General features: G+C 48.4%; 8 protein-coding genes across 8 annotated transcripts; 3 read left to right on the forward strand and 5 right to left on the reverse strand.

The window, feature by feature from the left end:
- Positions 1 to 728: 728 nt before the first annotated feature.
- GIQ15_02078 (uncharacterized protein) lies at positions 729 to 1,067 on the reverse strand (the record flags this gene model as incomplete). Its single annotated transcript, XM_033549495.1, has 2 exons — positions 729 to 844; positions 908 to 1,067. The coding sequence occupies 2 exons, from the start codon at positions 1,065 to 1,067 to the stop codon at positions 729 to 731; spliced, it is 276 nt and encodes a 91-aa protein (XP_033406656.1).
- A 5,298-nt stretch (positions 1,068 to 6,365) lies between these two features.
- GIQ15_02079 (mitochondrial 54S ribosomal protein YmL31) lies at positions 6,366 to 6,894 on the reverse strand (the record flags this gene model as incomplete). The annotated part of the gene is made up of 3 exons (XM_033549496.1): positions 6,366 to 6,418; positions 6,555 to 6,787; positions 6,854 to 6,894. The coding sequence occupies 3 exons, from the start codon at positions 6,892 to 6,894 to the stop codon at positions 6,366 to 6,368; spliced, it is 327 nt and encodes a 108-aa protein (XP_033406657.1).
- Positions 6,895 to 8,132: 1,238 nt separating this feature from the next.
- Positions 8,133 to 8,609, forward strand: GIQ15_02080 (uncharacterized protein; the record flags this gene model as incomplete). The annotated part of the gene is made up of 1 exon (XM_033549497.1): positions 8,133 to 8,609. One exon carries the CDS (start codon positions 8,133 to 8,135, stop codon positions 8,607 to 8,609), a length of 477 nt encoding a protein of 158 aa, XP_033406658.1.
- A 186-nt stretch (positions 8,610 to 8,795) lies between these two features.
- GIQ15_02081 (tafazzin) lies at positions 8,796 to 10,313 on the forward strand (the record flags this gene model as incomplete). The annotated part of the gene is made up of 1 exon (XM_033549498.1): positions 8,796 to 10,313. The coding sequence occupies one exon, from the start codon at positions 8,796 to 8,798 to the stop codon at positions 10,311 to 10,313; it is 1,518 nt and encodes a 505-aa protein (XP_033406659.1).
- Positions 10,314 to 10,441: 128 nt separating this feature from the next.
- GIQ15_02082 (ATP-dependent RNA helicase DBP9) lies at positions 10,442 to 12,497 on the reverse strand (the record flags this gene model as incomplete). The annotated part of the gene is made up of 4 exons (XM_033549499.1): positions 10,442 to 11,561; positions 11,624 to 12,102; positions 12,160 to 12,236; positions 12,302 to 12,497. The coding sequence occupies 4 exons, from the start codon at positions 12,495 to 12,497 to the stop codon at positions 10,442 to 10,444; spliced, it is 1,872 nt and encodes a 623-aa protein (XP_033406660.1).
- Positions 12,498 to 17,082: 4,585 nt separating this feature from the next.
- On the forward strand, positions 17,083 to 18,546 carry GIQ15_02083 (uncharacterized protein; the record flags this gene model as incomplete). Its single annotated transcript, XM_033549500.1, has 1 exon — positions 17,083 to 18,546. The coding sequence occupies one exon, from the start codon at positions 17,083 to 17,085 to the stop codon at positions 18,544 to 18,546; it is 1,464 nt and encodes a 487-aa protein (XP_033406661.1).
- Positions 18,547 to 20,263: 1,717 nt separating this feature from the next.
- Positions 20,264 to 21,676, reverse strand: GIQ15_02084 (uncharacterized protein; the record flags this gene model as incomplete). Its single annotated transcript, XM_033549501.1, has 1 exon — positions 20,264 to 21,676. One exon carries the CDS (start codon positions 21,674 to 21,676, stop codon positions 20,264 to 20,266), a length of 1,413 nt encoding a protein of 470 aa, XP_033406662.1.
- A 1,912-nt stretch (positions 21,677 to 23,588) lies between these two features.
- GIQ15_02085 (uncharacterized protein) lies at positions 23,589 to 25,976 on the reverse strand (the record flags this gene model as incomplete). Its single annotated transcript, XM_033549502.1, has 1 exon — positions 23,589 to 25,976. The coding sequence occupies one exon, from the start codon at positions 25,974 to 25,976 to the stop codon at positions 23,589 to 23,591; it is 2,388 nt and encodes a 795-aa protein (XP_033406663.1).
- Between the last annotated feature and the right edge of the window lie 1,747 nt (positions 25,977 to 27,723).

A 27,723-nucleotide genomic window follows, 5' to 3' on the forward strand; every position in this document is an offset into this window, starting at 1 on the left:
GGCAGAGAGGCTCTGGCAATCTCGGCACTTCAGCCCTACAGCTAGGCACGACAGGATCCGTTCTTCCCCGGCAATCGACATGACGCACTGGGAGGATCCTCAGGCATTGACATAAAACGGGTTTGACTGGCCGGAAGGAGAGCCGATTCTTCCTCGGAGATCGCACTTCGTTTTTCTAGCTGCCTTCTCGAAGACAGTTCTCGTCCTCGCCGTGATAGCCGTGGTCGGGCAGTAGAAGGATGCGGAGTGGACCGATAACTGTGATCTTCATCAGCCGGTGGCTCGTATCCAGGGATAGTTATCTTGGGCGCTCCATGTCCGAGGAGCCGCATCCGAGGCCTGATGGTCGACCCGGCCTCAGGCATATTGAACGCTGTCTGCGTGTTAACTATGAGTAATCTGCTGACGCTTTATGTCTCTGTATCAACGTGTAGTCGGTAGATGTGCCTGTAGATGTAGATGGTGTATGTTTTGTATGTTTAGAGGGCTGAGATAGGCCCCGATGACTAAGCCGTATACCTGTCTCTCCTTTGGACTCAGCTTCAGTTTACTACAAGTCAGGAAGAAGTTGTAAGGCCTATATTAATTGTATTGAGTGTACGTGATGCGTGTTGAACCCACCACAGTATACTGCTAATTAATTACTGACATCATGATATCACACATTCAATCTGGTTGACCTCCATCACAAGAAGAAACAGGGTGTCCTAACATCCATGAATGATTCCCTATCCACAACGGGCACAGGGTCCCTTGCAGCCACTGTTGCAATGTTCCAGGCGTCTGGCGCTGGTTGGTGATATGCAGTCGTAAAGGCCCTGGCGATCAGGGACATTCTCCCAGCCTATACACCGAGTTAGAGGCTTCTTTGTAAACATAGCTAGGCGTCATTCTAGATGTGATTTACCTAAGCCGTCGGCAAGATACCAGCCACAGTAGTTATAGCCAATATTGCAGTTTCGGGCTGCAACTAATCCATTGCCGTTGCCCGCCGTGGCCTCCTCTTGGAGTGTCGCGCCGTTCGCAATGGCGCCGAGGGCAAAGGTGATGAGGGAGCTGAGACGCATGTTGGCTGGTTGGTTTATATCTAGTTGCTAGTGAGGCTTTGGGACTTTAGGGTTGTAGATCGGCTTTTGGAGTGTATGGAGATCTTGAGGGCCTTGGGGTTGATGGAGATAGTCTCCCTAGGCTGGCGGACGACCCTCTATTTATACCCCGTGGAAGCTGTCAAGCCGCCGAAAATGGTGGGCGAAAGGCTAGCAGGTTATGGCATACCTCTGAAGCACTGCTTATGGCTGCACCCTGCACATTTTGAGCAATATAGACCGAAGTCACTCGTACCCGTCGTGATCAGGATGCATATACGAGTCGCTGGAATCTGGACTTTAGCAGCTGCATCGTCTGTATTTTCATAAGAAGTCACCCACTGGCCCAATATGGCAGATATTGGGTATATATTTAGGCCACAACTATGGTTGCTACCTACTATTCCCGTAACCACATGGCCTGGACGTTAGAAGATATCATGAAAGGGGACAAATAGCTGGTACAACGGGGAAGGTGAGATGATAGTGCAAGGTTGGTGTCAAGTAAAACACGAAGAATAGATGACAAGACAAGCCTGGCCGGAAATATGTGATACTGTGACCTCGGATTGTCTAGCTATAGCTATAGCTGCGAGGCTATGTAATCCCATCTCATGGATTTTTCTGGGTGGTCTTTCAATATATATAGCACCCGTACTCCGTAATTGTGAAGGAAGAAAGTCAATAGGCGAGCTCATCTATGCCCTATTGGATAATTATATAGATCTGTATGGTATATGTAGCATTGCTCGCCTGAATGATAACCTTTGCAGGTTTGATGTAGCGAAGCTAACATGCAGTGATGACATCCCGCAGAGGGGCCGTATAAGTAAAGAAGTATACTTAATTTAGCCCCGCTGCTTGTTGAATTATAAGGCTTATTGGACGAACTAATACCGGTGTCTAGATGTTATGTCAATTTTTATATTGGCCCATCTTGTTCGTTCTGTCGCCCAATATGCGCCCTAGAATAGGGAAGGATGCATACTAGCATTTCGATCAGCCATTGTACCGCCACAGCCTTCATATTGGTATCGTAAACCTCATTGCTGCCGCTTCTGTGATGGCTAGGGAGAAGGCTGGATCGCTTGAAGCGGATGGCTCGGGAATATTCTTATGTAGCAGGGTTCAATTTAATTTTCTCCGGCAGCTATATTATCCTTGTCCGTCAATGCCTGCCAGTCGCCCTTCGAGGCCCGTCGACTGCACCTAGGCGGCTGGATGTAAGTTGAGAGTGAAGGCAAGGATGCTAGCAGGGGAATTATTTCCGGTCACAACATTTCCATGAAAAAAGAAAACAAACGCGAAGGTGGAAAATAACCTCACGTGATATCCCCGGAATTGTCTATGGGGGGGACCTCAGCGTAATATCGTCCGTCAATAATAGTCCAAAGCAGATATAACCCAAGGATGTATTTCCAACTCCTCGGAGACCTGGACATCGGGGAGAAATATGGCCGTTTATTCGTGCAGGAGACGGGTGTCTAGGCTGATTGACAGTCAACGTCGCCTTAATTTTGCAAGGATGGCTGTTTCACTTCCAGCTCGAGCAGCCCAACTTGTCCAGCCATGACGAAAGGTACGGATTTACCAGCAAGATGACCGGCCATGAAGTCGGGATAACATATGACGAGAATCAAGCTGTAGAGAAGGTAGGTGGGCTAGAAAGCTATTCTTAGCACCATTCTATTGAAATTATGGCTCACTTGGCTCCCATGGTATGGAAGACATACCGGGAAATGTGGCGTCCAGCCTGAATTGATGAAATGTTTCCAGAATACGAAGAGACGACATGATAGTCAGTGTGTTGTAGTGCATTTAGATGCTGATGCCTGGTGACCACCGACCTGAGGAACAAGATACACAAAAAGAAATCTACCACAACCAACGTCAGGAGTGCAAGATTGCGGTTATTTTGATATCACGGCCCGGAGATATGACAATCTGCTGGCTAATCACTAGAAAAAGCTGAGAGTAGGTACCTTGAGAACAAGACAAGAGAGTGTTAGTTGAGAGCACCACTTTGAGGTTATGGATGGACCTCACCTTATCCGACCCTATGTCCAAGACAAGCTCGAGCAAGCCTAGAAGAAACCCAAAGAGATAGCCAAAGAGATACCCAAAGAGAAGCACAAGGAGAAGCCCAAAGAGAAGGGATGCCTCAGGGAAGTACGAATAGTGGTCATTGGAAAGCGCCACTATGAGACAACTGCGACTGCCGCCACGGACACTACGAGGTCAGATATCCAATATCACGATGAATGAATCGGATGAAGATATACCTTATCATATACCACTGTTCGACGTGTCTTCTCGCTATCATTTAACTTATATCGTCTTATTGCCATTCGGTTATACCGGTGACGTTTCACTCATTTTCCTTCGACTCCCGCACCTCCACCACTGGTATGCATGGATAAGAATGATTTTACCATCCTCGCGGGAGCGTGTCTTGCTGCATGGATCTTGATCGTTGGTTTTGTTTTAGCTACCTGGAAGGCGGCGGACAGGTTTACTAGGAATATTACCGACGTTGAATATCCGCAGGTCGAACCTGATACAACAACGTCCGCTCACAGAGCCAAACACGTTCGTTTTGCTCCCACTGTCGAATTCATCTAACTGAGGCTGGATATACGGATACTACCTCTTTCGTTGCTTTTGGTACCACTGTGGCTGATTTTCGCATCAAAAAGCGATCCGACTTCTACACCATAATTCATGGCTCCTGTTTATATGGTGTTGCTTCAACGTAGGGAGGTCATCCAACCCCCCAGGCACCCAAATGGCCCAGGCGACGCCATACCAGTCGATGAACGTATAAGCCTGAAAACATTCATTTTGCTATTCGTCGGAACCGTGTGCATATTTATAGTGGGTGTCTTTTACTGGAAGCTTGGGACGTTTCTGCGGTCGTTCACACGCTCAAGGGTAACTGGGGGAGGGAGGAGTGCTGCTTCACATCACGTTAGAGCCTGGTATGGATGGGTACCTGTCATGGATTATAATGAGCAGAAAGAGCGGTGGAAAAAGGAATTTAACTGGGCTCGGAGGCTGATGGTTTGGAAATCTTCGCATGCAGATTATAGCAGGGTCTGGTGGGATCCAGGGGGCGAAAGATCCAAGCAGCGTGCCGAAGATGAGGGACAGTTACGGCGCATTCCCCTGAGACTGATGAGATATGCAACCAACGGGTTAAGACCTGGATCGCAGCTACCTGTCAACTCAGAGAAAAGTGCCGTGAGAGCTGACAAACCTATACCTCAACCCAACCCGTTATATCGCCCTCGAAGATCACGATACTTCAACACCGAATTTGAAGATGTCCGCTTACCGCGCATTCCGATGCATGACCCTTCATTCATAATTCCCCCAAAGACACGATCTAAATCCTTTGATGACAGCCACACTCGGGTAGCTTTCACCTCGCGACAGGCCCCTACCGCACGAAGAGCTGTCTCTGACGGCAATCAGAATGAAGCCCTCCATATATGGTTCCAGTGTCCCACCGACCAACGACTGCCTGCTAGGAGGAGGGTCGGTCAAAGTAGCCTCTTTAGTTACGAAAACTCCTTGGACGACATTCCAGCTGTGAAATCTCTTTCTTGGAAATATCGAGCGTGGGGAGCAAGGATGCAGTGTCAAACTTTTGGCAACACTCCCCGAGTTCTCAGAGGTCATGCTGGCCGACCAGGAACAGCAATGTCGTTCGCCATAAGAAGCATGATGTCATCAGGCTCTGGCGGCAGTGCTGAAATATATCAATCGCTCTCGGGGAATAACAGACAGTACCAGACCACTTCGTCTACTAATCCATGTGCTCCTACGAATTTATACAGCTGTGACCCACCGCCCGGAGGCCCTCCTTATAGGGTTAAGGAAATGAGCCCGTACCATATACCTCATGTAAACTCCCCAAGCTCACAGCATTTCACCATTGCATCGGATGCTAGCTTTTCCTCCCGATTGCGATACCCTCCATTAACGAAGAGGAGCAGACCTGGTCCACGTTGCAAACCTGGAGAAGACGCGCTTAGAGTCAGAAAACATCGGGGCTTCCGTGGTCGGCCGCCTCTTCCAAATTGTCTAAGTGGCCCTGAAGTCCGACTGGTTGATAACTTGGATAGGAAGCTGGAGTGGCTGTCAAGTGAGACAGACCCAGGCAGAAAATCTTTTGCATTCCTGCTTCTTCATAATCACTGGCTCAACAGGGCTACCTGGGTTGTAATGGACCCTTCGTCAAGAATCAGCGTCCAAAAAAAACGAGCCCAAGGTGACCCCAGAGTCAATACCGTAGCGTTCGGCGGGACGGGGAAAGCCGCCATGTCAAGCGACTCTCCAAGGCTACGGCACAGGGTGAATACTCCACGACTAGATTCTTGGAGACTAGCAGTCAATCAGGCAAGGGTATCGTCTGGGGCTAAAGAAATACAGAAGGTCGCAGAGTTATTTGAAGGCTCCGCTGATGAGGCTGCTGATAACAATGTTGATCCAGCAAGTTGGATCCTCAAAAAGCCGCCACAGGGAAACGGAATGTCCAACAAGCAGAAAGAGACCTATTTCGAAGGCCCCGGAGGCTGGAGTGAGAAGCTCGACTATTGGCAGCATGTTCCTCGGTTTTACAGAGTGCGCAGGGTGGTTTTTCAAGGGAAAGCCAATCGCCGATGTGTTGTTAGAGCTGGCAAAGATATACGCGGTGGTGTCGGAAAGGCTGCTCGGAAAGCAAAGCAGGTTGGGGTCAAGCAATATTCCAAGATCAAGCACCATGCTCCAGGTCCAGGGCATCCTCCCAGGCCGTCAAGGCGTGCGATAAACTCGCAAGTGGCTGTAGAAGAATCAACCCATGCCCTACAAAACGCACTCTTGACCACCGACCAGTTGACTCGGGCCCAGGAGCGAGACGACGGTTAGCCAAGCAGTAGGTGGTAAGAACACTATTATTACCTTTGAGAACTAATTTAATTAGTTGATCTTTCATTTTGCATACGGGGAGAAGAGGCGGTTATAATGTCAGCGTTATGCTTATATGCCAAAGAGGAAAAACAGGTCACTCTCTGCATTCAGGATAGCCATATGATCATACAATCACGAATAAAATCGAAAAGATTCCCAGTAATGTATACACATAGATTCAGTGTAGGTCTAACCGCAGAGAACCAGCCAAAAGACTCCGTACATGCCCACAGATTTCAAGAGAAGGAAAAGGTATTTATACAAAGCGAGGAACGATATTCCGTATAGAGCGCAGGGACGAGAGATATAACGATAGACTCCATAGGTTTAGAAACCGGGCGGGTTAACTCTCTGGCTGATACGGGTCCATTTTGGGAGTTCTGTTCGGAAAGAGACATCTTGTTAGCAGATATCCATACATCATTTCGTCCTGTCGTGCTTCATCCGTCCATATGGTACAGGGGATAGCTCAAATGGCAAGGAAGAACGTGAACAAGTCACAGGGATAGGACATACTATGTATTCCCTTGCGATATTTCTTCTCCTTGCGGTCGAAAATCGTATATTTATCCTTCGGCAGCATTTCCTCCTCTCTGGGCATCTCGCGGTACCATCGTTCAACGGGCTTCGTTGCTCCAACGCCGTTTCTTTCGAGGGCAGCATACACGGTATCGACGACGGTATCGACTGCTCGTAAACGTTTACGTTGTCTGGCCTTCTGCGGGCTTGAGAGCCGCCAGGGAATCTTCCTGCACAGAGCAACAGGTTAGCGATGGTCGTTGGAACCGGTAGCCTCAATGGCACGGATTGCGCACCATAATAAACCACTCAGCAGTGGGGAGGTCGGCTTGAACATCGTGCGTCGTTGTTGGAGAGGATTGGAGGCGGGAAATGGCTGCTCTCGTCGTTCGTCGTGCAAGTTCAGACTCGAAGCTGCGACTTTTCCCTTTGGTTGGAAAGAAAAAAATGAGGCGCTGGATGTTGGTCCGTGCGCATAACTTCAAGATGCGATGATGAAGCTCGACGTTTGTTACTTCGGATTCCACCGGCCGGCTTTCTGTTTTATTATATTCTATTTCTTTTTGTGTACATTATAGAGAATGGCAACCGGATTCCCGTCGTTCTTTAGGGCCCGATGAATTGATCTAGCGGCGTTACTTCCACCTCGTCCCGTTTGAGCTCGCTCTCTCTTCCCCCCGATATCCCGATGCAGCTTCACGACGGGACGCTGGAGCAGCCGTCCTCCGTCTGGAGGTTTTGGTCCTCTACAACTACGCTGGGCATCGCGGCACTATGTCGTGCGTTTCTATATTCGGTTAATACCACCGAAGTCAATGGGCTCGAGAGGTTCTTGCAGCTGCTTGAGTCGCGACAGGATGACGGCTCGAGGACACGCGGGTTAATAACAGGTGAGCTAGTCCCTAGAATTATGCTCAGCCAGTTACTTGAATGATGGTAGCTAATTTTCCTTGACTCTATTCACAGTTTCAAACCATATAAGTGTGTATGTAGACTCACAGCGTCCCCTTCTCGACATATGCGTATCCGATAGGAACACTGGACTGAGACTCTTCGGATTCGTACTGTAGCATGGACGACCCGTTGATGTGGGGGGTAATACCGTTGCGCAACCATTGGGGGTTTCAACCATGCAACCGTAGATGGGCTCTTGGAAGCCATGATATTTGTTTTAAGAATAGGTGCGACCCCATCTTTAGACCCCAACAAGGGTATCTGTGGGACTTTCTAACCCATTTATATAGATTTATGTCGGCATTTTTTACATTTGGGCAGGTTCTCCCAGCACATAGGCTCTTCCATTCTCCCCGCGGAGGTCTCTTCCAACCAAGCATCACCCAAGCAGTCCGGTTGCTATCCAAGGGGCCATTCTCTTCAGCGCCTCATAGTGCTCCCATGGGCAAGCAACGATGGAGCACAAGCAATACCTGTGTCGACCCCTTTTCTGAGGTACCGACAGCATTCACTACGACCGGAGAGGATGCATATCTCGCTCCGTCAGCTTATGCGTGCAATTCATACTCCTGGATCCATATTTTCCCTGAAGGAATGATACATCAATCATCGCATAAAACAATGCGATACTTCAAATGGGGCGTATCGCGCTTGATATTAGAGCCTGCATCGTGTCCCGATATCGTCCCTATGTGGATTGAAGGTACGGACGGCGTCATGCACGAGGATCGCTTATTCCCACGTTTCCTGCCACGCATAAATCAGAGAATCAACGTTACTTTTGGTGAAAAGGTGGATACTGAGGCTATATTCGGGGAGCTGAGGAGCAAGTGGCAGAAGCTCAAGCAAGAATCAGAGCGAGAAGCCACCAAGCCTCTAGCAGTCGGGATCTTGAACGACAAACTCATGTACGGAGAAGAAGCTACGGAGCTACGTTTGGAATGTACGAGGAAAGTTCGCGACCTGGTCCTTGAAGTCCGGCGTTCAAGGGGCTTGCCGGACGAAGACCCGAAGGCCAGCATGGCAGACACATGGCTGAGAGAAGGCCCGAAGAGAGAAGGGAAGATGGACGACGGCTCCTTGGTCAAAGACATTTAAAACCTAGATACGTGGCCATATTCAATACTATGGTGAATGTAAATATTATTTGTTAAATATAGCTGAGGCTGAAAGCTGCCAAGAACCGTATTTCAGCCGCCACTTTGGATATAAAAAGAGTCAGAGAGCTACAACAACCCCTCCAGAGCTCTTTGACCAGACTAGAAATACTCTCGCCCGTTCTCTATGCCCAAAAAACACAAGGCTCCATCCATAAAACCGAAACCTGCCGCCCATCCTTCGCTCGAGTCGTCCAGGTCTTCCGGCCATGGCAAGGCTACAGATCAACAGTCCGTCAACGACATCCTACAGCAGATGCGAAATGCATCGTCGCTGTCCAAGGGCGCAGGCTGGCAAACGAGACTGGCTCCTCGGTCGGTCCATCCTTCGCTGAGGAATATCCTTGAGCTCCCCGAGACACCACCTCCTCGCCCTCGACCTACGGCCGCTCGCCAGGCGATAGGACAGCGAAGACTGCGCAGAACCCCGGGTCCGCCACCTCCTCTTAGTTGGGTAACACCTAACCCGGGATCGAGTAGGGGATCGGACAGCGGGGATAGGAATATATTGAGGAATCGCAGTGTCAAGTTTGCCCGTCGGCTAAATCGTCTTCCTGGAGCAACAGTCCCGTCGCAAGGTAGCTTGCTACATACCACTCTACGAACTATGGCCACTCACTGGGATTGGCATCTACTTTATGACGGGACCTTCCTATCGACATTACCAATGCATATACGACAGCTCCTGCTGACATATATCTCTGTCTATACGGATCACCCATCCATGGGTGTAAGTATGAAGGGTTTGGAGCCCTTATTCACGACTCATGATCAGGAATCTAGCTCTAACGACCGCGCGGAGGTGACCCGATTAGATCTTGGGTTTTCCCTCGGCTACTGGCTTAATATAAAGCAGCTCTCAAGGGAGCTCAAAGGTAATATTCCAATGGATAAGGAGAAAGCCCCAGTTCCGGCCTCGTGGGAGGAGGAGGCAGACCTGGAGACAACAACTCCCGCGCCAGGTCAGCTTGATTTCGCTGCCATGAATAATCTAAGATACCTCTCTCTGGCATCCCCAGCCCCGGATGCAGCGAGCTGGGTCTCTCTTCTTAAATTGCTTCCCCATCTGCCAACCTTAACTCATCTCTCCCTTGCCTATTGGCCGGTCCCAACACTAAAACCCAACTCACTCACGGCAAGCGTGAGCCATGCGAAGCATAAACAACTTACTTTTCAGTATGGAGGCTCGGATACCTACTCATCTTATGAGAATAACTGGGTCGAGGCATCGATTGTCCTTGCGAAACTGTCAAGAACAACTTATAGTCTCAGATGGCTTGACCTGGAAGGCTGCCTTGAGTGGATCCCCGCGTTATGCTGGGATGGAGTTGATATTTATGGAAAGACTCACGAAGTCACAGGCCCGGAGTGGAACGGGTCGTGGAGAGGGGTAGAATGGATAGAACTCGGTCCCGGCTGGGGGCCTGAGAGCTCAGCGCAGGACAATATCACTGTCAAAAGTGGTGGCGAGGATACTGAACCTCAACAACATGATCCACAAAAAGAGCTGGAGTTACTTGAGGACGCTTCCGAGAGAATAAAAGCTGTCGGAAAGCGTATACAAATGATAAGGAGGGAAGGGCGTGGGAAATGGATACATTATTCTGACGGATCAGAGAGACGGGACACGGCCCAATACACATAAAGCGGTTAAGCGCTTCCTTGTAGGCAAGAAGCTTCCTTTCAGTTTGTATATAGGTGTGTTACCATAATGATATAAAGCGTGATGGCTATATTATATTCTCTGCATTGGGTATTCTCATACAGCTCCGTCTATTTTGATTTGAACGACTTCAACGGGTCAACCTTTCTCCCCGAACTACCCTTCCTTGCAACTCTTCCCTTAGTCCGGTTCTTCTGTCTGGCTTGTCGAATCCTGTTCTCCTTCGGCTTGCGTAGCCCAACGAAACCAATATCCTCACTCGTTAATGAACTCTTCCCCTTTGTTGGCATTAGATAATCCGGGACATTCTTCAAATGGCCCTGTACTCTCACAGATCCTAGTTCACCATCGTGCCTTAACTGGCGTAGCTCTTGGGGGTTCTCTTCGAAATGTCTTTTCAATTTCTCACTCTTGACAAGCTCCTGCCTAATCTCCTTTGACCTGGCTTCCTGAACCGCTACCCTAGTGACCGCACGGAGGGCATCTGTCATTCGGTACCTGAATACCTCAATTTGTTTCTTGTCGAAATGGTATGGCTTGACTTCCCGTCCTAACTTGGCCTGACGTTTTTCTATTTTGGCAAGGACTGATTCGTCGTTCTTCGCTGATGGGAGAATGGTAGGTTTATGTTTCCCATATAGTTCGGATGGAACAACAAATGAAAGGGCCATACCAGTTTTACCGGCTCGACCCGTTCGACCAATACGGTGGGTATATGATTTGGCGGTTGTTGGAAGGTCAAAGTTGATCACACAAGCGACATCTTGGAAATCTATTCCACGAGAAATACCGTAATCCTTTTCCTTGCCCGATTTTTTCCGCTTCTTATTTTTATTAGATGGTGCCGGTTTTTCTTCCTCTTCAGGCTCGCTAAGCTCCTGGTCTTCTTCAGTGCCCGTTTTCGCGATGGGTACATCTGCTGTTTTGCTTGATTCCTGGTTCTCGCTCTCAATCGTCTCCTTCTTGGATGCAGCTTTGCCTAGGACTTCTTGGTCATCGGCGGCAATGATGATGTCGTATACGCCCTTGTTGAATTCCTGGACGGCATGTATTCGGGAATTCGCTGGCAACTCGGAGTTAAGAATGCAGCTCTTGATACCAAACTGTTCCAGGAACAGTTTGAGGCGATAGCATCGATCAACATCTCCAACAAATACTATGCATTTGCCCTTCACAAGCTGTAGTTTAAATATGACGTATGTAAGCAAGAACTTTTCATCTTCCGCGCATCTATGGAGTAATGTGTTAGCAGGTCAAGATAAAGTGATGGAATGATTTCGGCAACAACATACTTGACAGCAAATTGACTTATTCCCGCGCCTTCATCCTCTGCTTCCTCGAGCTTCAAGATGACCGGGCTTCTACAGAATAATCCCTTCAAGGTGTCGACCTCAGATGTGAGTGTAGCACTCATTAAGAAAGTCTGGACACCACGCGGAATTGCTTTCGCCAAGCTCTGCATATCTTGCTCATATCCGTATGAGAGGACCAGATCTGCCTCATCGATAACCACTTGGCAAATATCGTCAAGTGCAAGCGCGGAATTATTCACATTGACAATCGCGCGAGCGGGAGTAGAAATAACGATATCAGGCAGATCGGCGAGGAGCGCACGTTGAACGGCATCAGAGACCTTTTGAGTGAGATTCCCCGATCGTATATCCTTGGAGCAAAATTCCGAAAAGGCAGTGACTGTTTTATGTACTTGTTGGGCGAGTTCTCTCGTCGGGACTAGAATCAACGCCGATATCGATTTGTGTGCGGGGTCAGCCTAATAATTGCGATTAGTATAAGATCGGCCTCAAGCAATACGCGCCAGAGCACTTACAGCTTTCTTCTGTAAAATCTTCTGCAGTATTGGAAGTAGATATGCTGCCGTCTTTCCGGATCCAGTTTTTGCCCTTGCTAGAGTCGACGTAACGTTAGCCGGCCGAACATCATTGCAACATATAAACGGATATATAACGTACCCAGGATATCCTTCCCACTGAGTGCTAGAGGAATTGCCTCCGCCTGGACTAACGTGGGCTTCGAAAATTTTTGCAGTGTTAAGGCCTGAAGTAATCGAGGATCGAGGCCAAAATCCTCGAAACATTTGGCGGGTTTTTTGCTTTCCGCCGGGTCCGCCGACGTAGGGACATCGTTCTCGTCTAGCTTTCGCTTCATGATTAAGAGAATAGCACTCAAACGGCCGGCAAAGCAGTATACTAGAATGTTTCTTCTATCTACAGACAAGCAAGTTCGCAGGCCTTTTAGAAAATCTAAGATAAATTATGCTTACCTAAGATTTTTTTTTTACTCCGCGCGGTTAAATATTTCTCCGGAAGTTTCTTTTTTCTCCCGAAACTTCGCAGCAAATGTTCAACTTAGTACTTCGAGTATCGAAGCAGGGAAGATATGCCCCTCAAAGGCCTTCGAAGAGACCTCTATAGCCTTGTTAATTTATTTACTGTTAAATTGCTATTGGCGTGGTTATGCAATTAGCTAGTTAACTAGTTATCCATTGGCGGGCGGAAATTACGAGATATCACCATTAACCCAGACTATTTTTCACCAACCATATAGCCTCACACACAGTCAACGTAAGATTGTTTAGAATCCAGAACCTCAGTTGGTTACTGCTATGCTCTCAAAGGGACAAAGGATAAGCTTGTTTATCGCTTTTATATCCCTTTGCACTATTTCATTACTTCTCAATCGCTTCATCCCTTCCCCGTCATCCAATATATCCGTCAATATGCCAGTCACCCATGTTGTCCTATTCCAGTTCAAAGCGGGAGTCCAGGCTGAGGCTGTACGTGATGTAAGTCTACGGGTGTCTTATGAAAACTTCACTTTGCGCAACGTTCCGATAGTAATTTTCCTATTCCTAGGTTTGCACCCGCATGCTAGGCTTGAAAGATAAATGTCTCCATCCACTTTCTCGGAAGCCGTATATACTTTCGTCATCTGGCGGGATAGACAACTCGATAGAAGGAATCCAGGTAAGCGAATTCATTGCTTCTCCTACCTTGTATGGGGAGGGCGCAAGACCATGTTTGTAAGATATATGCTGATTCTTTTACTTTCTCCGGTATGAAGGGTGGGATGACACATGCATTTGTTGTCAACTTTGCGAGCAAGGAAGATCGAGACTACTATGTTCAGAAGGATCAGATGCATCAGGAGTTTGTACGAAGCGCTGGCGAAGTCCTTGAAAAGGCGCAAGTTGTAGATTTTAGCAATGGGGAACTATAGGAGAGTGAGTGGGATCGAGTACTATACCGCAATCATCCTTTTATTAGTAACTTATTCTGAATACAATGCCATATACTGAAACTCAAATGGTCGCAATATTTCAATTTGGTGATACTAAGATATAAAACGTATATTGGGATGTAGTAACCCATCACTCTCAATCCACTTGCTTTTCGCCGAGAGAAACCATGATTCCGCTGTAGAGCGGGAAGCCGTAGAATGAAAGGGGAACGGGTACACGTAAAAGTAAATGGAGTATAAAAAATATAACAAATCGTTGTGCTGTTGAAGGACGTTGTTAGATAATGGTAGGAAAATGGTAGCATTGAAAATGAGGCAATAGATTCGCTCCACGAATCCAATGTCAGCTTTGGTATTCCAAATAAATGGAATAAAACCAAGGGGTCAAGAATGAAGAATGCGTGGAGGACTATGCGTTTAACTGTGCCTCAAAATGTTGAATTATTATTAACTGGGAGATCAGAAAATGTTGGAAAAGATTGGATACTGCACAAATAGCAGCAGGATGGGGAGAGAAAGAACGTATTTGCAAGGACATCAAGATATCCAAAGGACCAAGTAGTCCACTGTGTAGATCGTGTGCTTTAGTGATGTAAGGCAGTATTGTGTGTATCGTATGGCTCATCTCTCTCGACAAACCACGTCCAGGAGCGGCGGAACTCCCTTATAGACTCGTTGCTAACCTGTCCAATAGGCTTTACCTTGATGTTATGATCAACGGTATATACTTTCCCAAAATTTAGGAAAGATTGCCTATGGAGATGCTCTTCTGGGCTGTAGGGGTTTACCATGATAGGAGCTACCCGTGTTCCCCCTGATGAGTCGTTGGGAGGTAAAGTACCCCTCATATATATGGCCGCATGAGTGGTAGGGTCAATTCCCGGCTTTGATAATCCCCTTCCCTGGTAAGTATTGATGGCCCTTAAAAGCAGTGAGCTATTAATCCACCACAATTTTGACGTATTGGACAAGAGTTTCATACAAACACCAAGAGCACCCACGTTGCTTCTTCACAACAACCATTCTACGAATATTTGCATGAACCTCTTGGTCGAATCTTGCAGGGTAGTTGAACCGATTACCAGCACCGTGTGGGGCCGACGTAGTACCAGCGGGCTGTGACCAGTAGACTGAAAGTACCTATTGTCATTTATCAGCAATCTAATAATGTACGCAAGCTAATGCACGGGGAAAGACATCATACTCTGCCAATGGAGAAAAACTCCCTTGTTTGAAGTCTGTAATCTTTTTAGGAGGTTTAGCTTTCCATATTGACTATATGGTTGACTTGGGTTGAGATCTGCCCACCTCTGTTAAACACAAAATTTTCATTGTTCCGGTGATGATTCCACGGCCCTAGAAGCTTAGTTAGACATTATCTTTATTCTCTAATTTGCTAGGCGTATACATCGGCAGAGTAAACTGACTTACCATCATGGGGATCCCCGAGGCTGCCGAAATTAATTCCTTCCGTTTGGTAACTAACATGCGAGGGTATCGGCGCGGAGTTGCTGTTGGCCATGGGAGAAAGCCAGCAAAAAAGTCAGCATTTAGATTAGTGAAACAAAACAGAAATTGTACAAGCCAAGTAAATGCAATGTTGTAGGGACATAGCGGTGCGGGTTTTAGGTAGTCTCGTGTTAGAGACGCCATAAATTCCCTACCTTGAGCTCAGCTCATAGTTATGGTCTTGGTATCCGTGGCTTGAAGACCTTCTGTTCATATCCGCATAGTTTTGCGGGGCATCATAACCGTCAGGGGTTAAGGATGATGGTGTGTATTGATTCCTTGAACGTGGTGGTTGACCCCAGCCTGAGGGTTGAACTGGATCTCCGGTGGGATGGTTAGCGAAGCCTACCGTGGCACTATTATAATCGGGGCTGTCAGTCAGGGTGCGTCAGTCATGGGCTATGAACTGTCCATCCTTCTCTCTCCTACTGATTATGCTGAAAAGCATTAAAATCGAGGCAAAGAAGAATGAAAGCAATCAAAGTCAGCCCAAGTGTCACGGTAGCCCATGATACTTGTGCAAAAGGCCCGACAGACCATATGAGTAGCAGGCAGACCTACTCATGGTGGCTGGCGGGAGGATAGTTCAAAATATCCCTTCCCTGTGGCACTCCGTGTCCGTATGGCGTCTGTGCTGCCCAAGAAGTCAGTAATATGTCGTGTCTTGTCAATTTGCATCCATACAGTAATAATCCTCCTGGTCGTCTGGAGGAGGGTATTCAGCGCGGCGCTGTCGTGGCGTACTATTTGAGGGGCGTTGAGGCATGCTGGCTGGCGACAATATTTGGATCAAAGCAGATGAACCTAACAAGATTGATGCATCACCAGACAGAGCTGAGGGGGTGTCACCCTTTTGGTCTATCTTCTTGGACTCTAAACCTCAGGACACTGCTCTGGCATTTTATATGCCTGATGATGCCCCTTGAGGGATGCGGCTGTTCGGCCTCTCCACACCGCCAACCTTTTAGAGCCGCATTTGGCAAGCATATACACTTTCTCTAGGATAATACTATCCATTGCGAGTCGTCTCATGGTTGGTAAGTCGTGGCATGCTCAGGTGTCAGAGAGCATGGAGGGCATGCAGCAGACGGCTTTCCCGACAGTTCCATTGTCACCAAGAGGCTGGAACGGTCTTGGCCGAACCGATGTGGAAAATGTTCTGCATGGAGAGATTGGCCGGCATCGGGTATCTTTCTGAGAAATTGTGCATGGGGGAGAAAACAATGGGCTACCAGAGATGCAAGTCCGACGTGCTCTACGTCTGAATGGTAGACTGGTCCGATAGCTATCTCAGGTGATTCGGCCAGCCCTGATGCTGGATCCCTGCTGCCGATGGGACGACATATATATATTTCATGCAAGTGGCTCTTGAGTCAATGACCTATCTCCGTGGCCTGTCGTTTAATCGTGTCGAGGTTGTCGCGTTTTGAAGCCAGGGATGCCAACTTGTAGCTAGTTAGTCAATAGTTTACGCCTTGTATCGTGGATGTTTTTACCAATACATCGACGTCTCAATACGGGCAAATACGAAGGCCAGCTATCCAAGGAGATCCAACTCTGCCCGTCTACGCCTCATTTTCGTCCGCTTCCTTGTTCAACATTGCTGCGTTTGCTTGCAAGCCCCGGAATATGCCATTAACCGCCTCGCTCGAAGTAATAGGTATATCAAGGACAATCTCGGAGAAGGTCGACAATGGTGTTGGCATGCTCTGGCAGCCATGACATCAAATTATTCCTCCGTTTTTGCGGATACAGCTGGAGAAGAGACTGAGGTGAGAGCGCTCTGCTACGATTAATATATTCTAAACTGTTCTGTCTTGACCCCTAACGAGAGTGTTTGAAGCTGGTAGCTCATCTTATCAGCGAATTTGTGCCTGACAGCTTAGACTCCCGTTACGATTTTACCTCCCTATCAAGCTTAAATACCAAGTATACCGACATTGCCGAACAATTGGACAAGCCGCATAGACGTGATGGTTCGAAAATGGAAAATAATATCCCTATGATGCGCTCATTCCCCTTGAGCTCTCCGCCGACTTCGGTGTCTTTTCCAGATATCACACCGAACCTTACCCCGAATGGCTCTCGAGTTCCGGACCAGTCTTCAATAAGCGGTTCAGACTGGGAAATACTGAAGTCACAGCTGTTACGGCTAGTGAGGGATCACGGAAACGTCGCTTCAGACCGGTTTTCTATTCAAAAAAGGCGTGCAAATTTACGGCAGAAAAGAGCTACATCAACAGGCCTGGGGATCACTTTGATGAGTGAATTAAACGCACATTTTTCAAAGGAGGAACCGCATCCAACGTCTCCTTCGCCTCTCTTCACCCTGTTTGAACAATACCAAAAATCATGGACGGAGTACCTGGTCCTAGAGAACGAATATAACGACCAAGAGGATAGGCTGGATGACAGAGAGTTTCAACTCGAAGAGGTCCAAGAGAAACTGAAAAAGGCTGTTGAACGATGTGATACCGACAAAGATGCCATCGCCGATCTCGTGTCTATAGAGGACCAGGAGAACTTGGTACCCAGTTTACCTTTCGAGTCAGGAGAATATCACCCCCTGATGGCTGAATATCTTTCACGCCGTGGCACTCTTAAGCTTGTCGAAGAAAGGCTGTGGGACCTTCAGATGGAACACAAAGAAGCATACGAAGTCTATAAGATGGGAAGAGGGCCAAGGTCATCACAACCGAACGGAGACGATATTGATCTGCTCAACAACTTTAAAAAATACGAAGACGAAATACTCCGTGAGCGTGAGGTGTTGGAAACGGAAGTTGAGCAGCTCAAGGCACAATGCGACAAACAAGGTCTCTCCGAAGATCTATCTATTCCTCAAATATCAGATAGCGACTCAGAAGCTCCGATATCAAATCCCCTACAGTCACTACCGGCGTATAAACACGTACTCTGGGGGAGAGACAGTCCCCGGTTTTTTGAAAGTGCTATGCCACAAGACTCTGTCGACACCGGATCATATATCAACAAGTGGATTTTCCATCAGCTATGCCAGTCTTCATTGGAGGTCCTCCAGCTAAAGCAGAGCCTTGGTTCGCAAAATCTGGAGGTTGGTAGTGACGAAGAGCTTCGCGATCTAGCTATGAGGTATTGGAAGTTTGATGCTGCTGCGAAGCCAGTTTTTCGACCTATTTCAGATGCGTGCTCTAACGATTCTGGCGATTCTCATGTACCGCCCGCCAATGCAAAGGCTACTGGTGATGTTGAGACAAAGATAATCGACAATATTGAGACAATGGCTATCGACAGGATCGAGAGGAAGGCTGTCGACAATAACGAGATTCTTCCACGTACCAGGCCCAATCTTCCCAAACGTCGTTATTCCAGCTTGATCGACTACAATAAACAGCGGCCGAGTCCTAGTCGACGCCAAGCCTTTTCAGCAATTTTTTATTACGATAAGCCTTTTCTTGGTATCACATGAAGGACAGTTGGATACTGGCTTCGTTCGTTGTTTTCTCATTTCTCTTTCCTCTTTTCTCTTCCTACCTTTCTTTTTCGACTGAAGCAAGGGTAGTGAAACTCTATTTACGGGCTTTTGCAGCACAGCGTCTTTTGCTATCAGCCAATACGTGGACTACGTCCACGTATCTCCTTCACATTATACTATAAATTTCGATATATGGAGTACCCACTTGATAATTCCTGAGTTTGAGCATGTGGCGATGTAATATTAGTAGCTAGGCTTTCAATTTTGTGTCCTGAGTTATCACCTTGGTTAATGCGAATACTACTCTTCTACCCTCGGACTAGTCAAGCTGGGCTGAAAAAAAGGGGTAGTATGCTATTGCTAAAATAACATCAACGGAGGGTGACTTCCAAATCTTCCCCTAACCGGATAGAAATTTTGGAGGTTTCTAACAAGGTACCTATTCATGTTCAAGTCAAACAGGAAAAGGACTCTCTCTGGACACCTATGATCAAGCGATTGGTCACTACTTATCAAGTTCAAGCTGGAAAAGACGCCTGTATTCCTCCCTTAGCCGTCCACACTATGCCACAACAACCTTCTAGTGGCCCATCAATAATACAGCAATAACGAGGCCCCAATCATAGTTTGCGTTACACTCGTTAACTAGATCCATCTCGGCATGCAGGCTGCCGAGGGTTGGGATTCCTAGGGCCCTGCAGGGAGGCTACTCAGGTGACAAGCTCAGCATGGCGACGTCCAATGTAGTATTAAATGCGTGGAAGGAGAAATACCGGAACGATGGAAAGAAATACCAAGACAAGACGAGGTATCCGGTTTACCTGGTTTTATAACGTACTACGACTCCTTAATTTCTCTCGACGAGTCAGCTCCCATTGCCTTCTTTTCCGAATGCTTCCGGCGGCTGTCACATATTGCGATGATCCCCTAGAAACCATCAACCTGTTCGAATAGGTTTTTCGCTCTACTTCTTGTATATTTCGGGCATGAAGCAATAAGTCCTCATGTTCCCCAACATTGTAATATATACCATTTACTTTTGGTGGCTGTTTATCCATGCTAGCAGGCCCACCTTGGCCCTGATGGAGATGCATTTATGTGCGTGATTGTGGAGAGTGCATTCTACGTTAACTAGTACCCGGCTTGGCATATGGTTCCTTTGTGTCGGAGAGAATCACTCTGACTCTGGTTTTGACCGATTGTTCAACAAGATCGGGATGATATCTTCTACCACCCCCTTAAGAAACGTCCTAGTAACCCACCCTCGGATCTGGTGATAAGTTATTCAAAGCCGGCTTAAATATTCCAGTACCAGGAATCCTCTTTACGTGTTTCCTGACAGAGTTATATCGCCTATACCTCAGGCATCCCATTGAGGCCGCCGAATATTCCTCTAGTTAATTTAAGCTCGCGCTCCATTATAAGCTTAATCCAGGTATTGTGGGGCGGCCCCATCCAGTTCCTGGTGGATTGGACCAGGAAAAGTAAAAGAAGATGGTTTTGCAAAGATTGATAAGATTCTTAGGCTAGCTACTACATAGAGGGGGCATGTCTTCGTCCACACAATTTGTACATGACAACAAGGGATATACAACATTAATAAACATGCAAATTGTCCAAACTCCACATCCATGAAAGGCAAACGACTAATAAAACGCGAGAGGCCAAAAAAAATATATACCCACTGCCTTACGCCACCCAGCGTCTTAACTCATGACCGACGACTCTCATAATCCTCTCCATCACTATCGCTCAAACTATCTCTGCGCCTTCCACGACCAGTACGGCGGTACCCTTTGCTTAGTGCGGGGATAGGCTGGTGGTAACTCATGTTGCCAGTTCCAATGTCGGAGCCATCAATATGTTGATATGAGTACTCAGACATATTGAGTGGCTCAGTATATCCACCAGGCATTGAAGGGCGTTTACGAGGACTAGATTGTCGAGAATTGTTGGCGCTTGATCGGGGACCGCGGGGACGTTGGGACTTTCGAGCTCGGTGGGAGCGACGCTCAGTATCAGATTGAGTGGCCTCAGACCGGCTAACCTCAGACCGGCGTTCCTCGTCGCGGTGCCGACGCGGTGGCGACGGTTCACGAAGAGGCTTCTGTTCCTCCGTTATCTGAGTGGCCGCATCATCAGCTCCTGCAACGAAGGAGAAGCCTGATACATTTCTGCCTCGCGAGATATCCATTTCCTCGTATTGATTCGTCTGCCCAGCCTGGCTCTGAGTCCACTCGGTCTTCTCATCGTATGTATTTGTCTGTGTATACCCCGCTTCGCTCTGAGTCCACTCGGTTTTTTCATCGTAAGCATTTGTCTGTGTATACCCGGCTTCACTCTGAGTCCATTCACTTCGGTCTTCGTGTGTGTTTGTGTGTGTGTTCGTGTTTGTAACGGTGAAGTCGGAGCCATGATATGTTCCGTCTGCTTCGCGGTTCATCCCACCAACTTCCGCTGGCTTCTCGTGACGGTATGCTCGCATATCATTATCATGTCCGCCTTCCCATGTTTCCTCTCTCTGTCGACGCAACAGTTTTTCCTTTGCCATGGCTCTAAGCCCCTTTCTTCTTGGTTTCTCGCTCGTTGCCACTGTTTCCGTATCCATATTGGTGGTTGCATCGTCGTAGTCGCGATATTCCCTTGCAACAATACTTCCACCGCCTAGGGCGGTACTCCTTGTAGCATTCGATAGAGTACGGCCGTCAGGGCCCTTCCGTCGCAATACCGTGGATTTGTAGTCATCCCAGTCAGTCTCTCGCCATACGAACCCTCCGTTCTTCGCCCAGAAGAAGAACCAGATTGATGCAATAACGAAGGCTGCCCCGAGAAGTGCAAATAGGGCCATTAAACCCTGCATGTTGATACTGTGCGGATCGACGGCTCCCTGGCCGTAGACAGGTAATGGTGTTGTAGGTTCTTTCTCGCGAGCTGCAAGGACTTTCGTAGCTTCCATGGACACTTCCAATGATCTTGTCGGATGAGCGTGAGGGAGGGAGAGTTTCCTCATATTTGCAGGTGTTGTGTTGCGTTTCAGCGACTCAAGGAACCCGGCGACGATAGAGGACGATTCTTCAGAGAGGACTGATCCCTCGGTCGTCGAAAAAGCGTAGGTTGGAGCCATGATGGTGTATGCTGGCTTGACACCCGCTGGCTACGCAAGGAATGCGCCCAACCCCGAGATGGGGACTCAACGAGCTGCTCTAGGTTTTATATCCAGGGTGTCACCGGTATTGCACTAGAAAGGTGGAAGTAAGATGAACGCCTGCAAGCAGGTAGCAATGACAAAACGGTTCAACGGTTAGATAACTGTGACAAAAGAGCTGACTCTAAAAAGTTGACACTCCACGAAGGAGTCAAGAAAGAGAGAGACGAGGTGAAGATGTCGGTGAAATCGCCGTGGCGGGAGTGGAAAATGATGAGGCTGGGCCTTTGTTTACGTGGTTGGTCGCCACGGGCAACCACAGCTTATGTCATCAACGTTGATACCACGTGATTATAAATGCCAAGGCTGAAGCGGGAGCTAAACTTTATTCCATTTTAAGCCATGGCCAAAAGAGGACGCGGCGAAGGGAACGTTATTTGCATACGGACATATTAACCACGGGGCTATATATCTCTGTCTGTCCAACCAGGTAAGCAAATTAGCATCGTCCACGTGTTTTAAGAAACTATAAACACTAACAATTGTCGGGGAGTCATAAAATCACTAACTATGTAGAAGTTTGAACCAAGTTCTTCACGCGAAGTAAAGTGGAAGTAACGTATATGAAGAGAAGGCCACCGTCGGTGTACATGGTTACGTACGATTGGAAGAGCAAAGGCTATATCAAAGAAGAAAAGGCTGGCAAAGAAGAAGCGCTGGCTGAAAGGAGGAGGCTCGCTATAACGGGAAAAACGTATCGTTGGGTCAGAAAGAAGGTATCGTCGAGTTAAGCATCAAGTCGATTGAAGCCAGGGCAGCAGAAGAGGTAGGGCGTTGCAGTATTCAGATTGTACATTTTACAGGTCGATTCCGGCAAGAACGAATAATAAAGGTGAAGTTTCGCATCAAACTGCGAGAAGAAGGAAGACGAAGGATGCTCATAGTATCAGGCAAAACGAGCCCACATAGTGATGAGTCGAACATCGGCAAATTAAGTAGCGGAGTGCAATATTAAAGAAGAAGTTGGAGGCGGACAAGGGATTAGTCAAGTCAAGTCAACGTCGGGTGTGGTTAATGCAGAATAAGTTGGGTATGAAAATGGGAATAATTAACTGTATAGAAAGGAGTAAAGTATAAAAAGAAAAAAAATAAGATAAAAAAGCGATGCATACGTTTGTTGAGTGACACGCATGCAAAAGAAAGGTGGAATGAACAAATGGTAGATACATATTGAATCCAAGGTGAAATGTAAAATGCAGGAAGAAGGGGGGAGGGTAAGGGGAAGGGGAATCGCGAATAAATGCCTCAGAATTATCATAACCACATCAGATCGTCGACAATCGTACAAATCATAACCAGGAGCGCGTGTATAGTAGCGTGAAACAAGAGGACAGGTAGGCAGGCGAAATTACTAGGCAATTGAAGGCGAATGCGAAAGGGCTAAGGCAAAGGGGGAAATAACAGTTGAGGTATCTTGAACACGTCCATGCAAGCAAAATGAATCATCGATAGAAGGCATAAAACTAGGGAAGAGGGGAAATGTGAGAGAGGACAATGAAATAAACCAGCAAATCAAGGAAGAAGAAAAAAAGGAATAAGGGTGAAGAAGAAAAAGGTAATGCCCCATCCAAAAAACCAAAACTAACTCTTTTGTAGAACTTTTGTTGTATCCCGTCGATTTTTTTCTCTTTCCCTATCCGTGCATTCTTTTATTGTTCCTGTCAGAAAAAAATCAAAAAATCAAACGGCCTCCCAAAAGTAGTAGATTAGAACAAAGTCATGCGGTCGGGACAGGTGGCTCCCGAGATTTTGGATATATATTCTCTTTTAAGTGTTCTCCATACCCCTTTGCAGCAAAAGTGGGCCTCAGATTTGAAGAGGAACGGGCACACTATTCTAGTAGACCTCGCCCACTGTATCCTGACCGACTGGAGCGTCTGCTATCGCGTTCGGCCCTGTGGTCTTCACGCAGGCGTCTGATGTCGTCAGCCTCCCTACGGCTGCTCGTGCTGGCGGTGTCAGACCGAGGCAAGAAATACCGATCCCGTCTTGGTCCGCCAATGTTTAACTCGACACCTCCCTCCTCGCCGGAACGTAGGTTGATTGTTTTCCCATCGATAGCGTCGCTAGACAGGCCGATTTTAACTCCTCGGATGATCATGGTGATGCTATCATCGTCCACGCGGGAGCCAGTAGCACTTCCGTTTTTGGTGTTGACATCACTTGTATCATCTTCCGAGTCGCTGCTTTCAGATGAAGAATCGTCATCTTCGATTGCGTCTTCATCGTCGTCGTCCTCATCGCTTTCGGTTTCGCTGCGAGGTATTGGGGGCGGCCTGCGGGAAGCCGCTTTACGAAGCATCTCGCTTGTGAGTGATGGCGCGGGTGGTGGCTGCTGTTGTTGCTGGTGGTGCTGCTGTTGTTGTCGAGGTTGCTGTCGAGGCTGCTGTCGAGAGACCCGGGACACCGGGTAGACTTGTATCACCTGCTCTTCCTCCTCCTCCTCTTCCTCCTCTTCCTCTTCCTCTTCCTCTTCGCTTTCAGTGTCAGTGTCAGTCTCACTTGGGCTTTCGATTTCCGGTTCACGTTGTGGGTCAGGCTGACGTTGGTGTACGGTTCGAGCCTTTGGAGGCGCACGACGGGAAGCCTTTCGGACCATGTCGGTGGTGAGCGTTTGCTGCTTAGGGACACGAGCGGCTTGGTATTCTTCCACTTCACGTTGCTTCTGCTCCAAGAGGTTCTCCTGCTCGATGCCGTAGGTGGACACGCGGCGTGGGCGGCGGGGAGCTTCAACGGTTACTCGGGCGGGTCTGGCTGCATCGTAGTACGTTGCTGTTCGGCGTGACCTAGAGTTGGCGGGTGCCTGAGTAGGTCTTCGCTCTGGCGATTGCTCGCGAGCAATACTTCGGCTCATCCGCCGTTGGGATTGCTGTGGCTGGTGCTGATACTGATGCACTCTCGGTGGGGGCAGTGCATCGCGCATTTCGCTCATGTCGAATGACGGAGGTCGGTGGACTACAGTTGGAGCTGTAGGGGTAGTACTAGACTTTCTAGGAGTAGGGCGCTTCGTAATTGGGATTACCTGGACCGGGGGCTGTGCTTGGATAGGTTTTGGTGCTGGAAGTCGAGGCGGAGGCATGCGGTAGGAATCCTCGTCATAGTAGGTGCGTGACTGGCGACGTGCACGTCGTTCTCGGGACGGCGGACGTTCCAAGTTTGGCATATGACTGGGCGTAGGAGGGGTATTTTCGACTACTGGAGGGCCATATATCGAGCCTCTCCTGGGTCGCTCAGACGAGGGCCTGGATATAGATGCTGTGCGGGGTCGCTCGTATTGCAGCAGCTGAGAAGAGTTTTCGTAAGACGAGCCCATGATTGGAGAGGGCTGGGTGTAAGATGGTTCATTGTTGATGAAAGGGGATCCCATGTATGAGTTTGTAAAGGCCGAGGCAGAGAGGGGTGGTCCGCCGTGGCTGCCGTATGGCGCCGAAGGGCCGCCGCCCATGTACATCATGTTCATATCAGGCACTATTCCCCGGGGGAAGCTGACTGGGCGACTTTGTTGGTGGTAGGAGGAAGAGTTGGATCGACGGGGGTGCGATATGGCCGGGGTTATCGACATCCCCATATCCATTGGTTGGTAGCGAGGAGTTTGAGGCGACGGTGGCACGTCGTACCCGGGCATTGGATTAAAGTACGACGATGCGTCCATACTTCGCGGGTCCATCATGTTCGGCATCATTGCCTGATGGTGGTATCCGAGGCGATCACACTCCGCGCACATTCCTGGAGGGTGTCTGCCGGCCGACATCGACTCGCGTCGCCGGGCCTTCGCCGGTGCGTGCTGCAGGGAAGTCGGGCGATTCGAGCCTCGAGATGACGGCGGTTTCATGCCCTCATGCTGCATCACTTCCATTTCTTTCTGCTCCTTCTCCTTCACTTTCCGAGTATGTTGCTTTTCTCTATCCATAGCATCTCCTCGCGACCTCATTCGAGGTATATCTCGTCCGGCCATGGCGCCGTTCAGCGAAACGACGTATGAGCCGCTGGCACCGCTGGCAAGCGATTCTCCGCTGCTCCCAATCGTCGCTGCAGTGCGGCTCGAATAGCCAGAATCGCTGGCTCCGTCTGTGTTGATTATCACAGGGTGAAGGTCCGGTTTGGAACGTTTGGCGGAAACGTTGGCAACCCGTCTCGTCTCGGGGATGGCTACATTAGCATCTTCATCAAATTCTTCGCAGAAGGCGGCGTACGATTGTTGTGAGCTGATGAAAGACATGACGCGATTCAAAGAATACGCGGTGGGGTTGGATCGCCTATTTAGGTTCGGAAGGGAGCCGTGGATTCGACAACTTCAGACCAAAACAAACTCGCGGGTACCTTGTTTTTGATATCGCCTTCGTGTCGTCGTTGTTCGTTGGTCGGCCAAATTCTCGATTCGATGGCCGGGTTAATTCTCGTTGTCCACCCCCTTTTTAGTCTCCACGGTAGTTTTGCTCCCAGAAAGCGTGGTCTGGCAGCCGAGGTCTGCGTTTCACCTGTATACAGTTGCTCTGAGTTCTAATTCCAGTATAGATTCCAAAGAACAAAGCAAGTGCTCCATCGAAGAGTGCAGGAGTGAAGTTGAAAGATGGAACGTAGTGGCTGCTGTCGTAGCGTGTGGGGAAACCGAGAACTATTATTTTAGTTATCTCGTTCAGCGCGGAAGGGGTAATGTTCCGGTTATATAGATAGCGAGTGGAGCGAAGTATATCGATAGGGGTAAATAAACAAAAAAATAAAAAATAAAAATAAAAAATGGGCAGTGATATGCGACGGAAGTATATATTCGTCGATTCTCGTAGTCGCGAGGGCTAGGAACTGGGATTGTAGCCCCGGAAACCGTAGTAACGGAGAGATATCTGGGTGCTGCTCTGTAAGCCGGGAGTTTCTCGCTACTCCGCGAGCCAGATGATTATCGTGGCGTTGGCGGGGGTGATGAATCTTCGACGAGGTCTGAAACCGGGGGCTGTTTCTAAGCCAGGGTGTGAAGTTCGAGAATGTCGAGTGGAAGGACAGAGCAGGACGAGCAGGTCGACAATAACAAGCGAGATGAGAGGGGATCTGGGAGCTGGTTGACCGGAAAATATGGGATGGGAGAGTGATGGGATGGGAGGGCGCAAGACCGGTACGGCTGGCTCAGCTGAGAGAGGGTCAACGACGGCGAGGAAAACTGGGATACGAGACACGGAAGGTTTTGGTTTCTGGTCTAAAGGCTGGTAGGGTTGTATACTGTATCCTCGGTAGTATCTGGAGTTGGATGACGGTTGCACACAGGTAGCCGTCTCGTTGTCGGGGGAGGAGGAGGTGGAGGTTTGGGCAGAGAGAGCGATGTGACCCGACGATCAGTTATATGGCCGAAGATAACGGAGCCCTATGCCGTATAGTAACGCTGTCGAGGTGAGGTTGTTGTTGTTGTTGTTGTTGTTGTAGTAGTTGTGAGGTTGTAGTTGTTGTGTGAGGATGTCGAGGTTAAGAGAAGGGTTTGAGTGCGAAGTTTTCAGTCGAGCTGTGCTGTTTTCACCCGCAGAGAGTCATCCTGCGCCTGGCGACTTTCTTTCTTTTCTTCTTCTGCGGTGGATCCGGATGCTTTCTTCGCTGGATACAGGCCCGATTGCATTACAGCCTTCATCACGGCCGCTCGCTTCGATACAACAGCGTTCGCCTCTGGAGCAGACAGTCCGGACAGCTGGGAGAGAGTGAGAGGAAGCGAGAGAGTGGGAAAGACGCAGACAGATTTTTTACTCTGCTTCATCCCCCTACGATCGGTATGCGGAAAAAAAAGTTTCTACTGCATATCCGTATACATATGGTACTAATATGTAAGTAATTAATACGGCTAGGATGAGCAGGAGAAGCATGCAAAAAAGAAAAACGCCTCTGCTGCTTGTTTTTTCTCTCTGTTCTTTTTATTTTCTTTTAAATAAGACGCCTATCGAGCCGGGTTGTGGGTTGTTCCTCGTTGTTACATCTGACGTTGAGCTGGC

The sequence above is a fragment of the Arthroderma uncinatum genome (genome assembly GCF_011692745.1).
Source record: "Arthroderma uncinatum strain CBS 119779 chromosome Unknown scaffold2, whole genome shotgun sequence".
Lineage (NCBI taxonomy): Eukaryota > Fungi > Ascomycota > Eurotiomycetes > Onygenales > Arthrodermataceae > Arthroderma > Arthroderma uncinatum.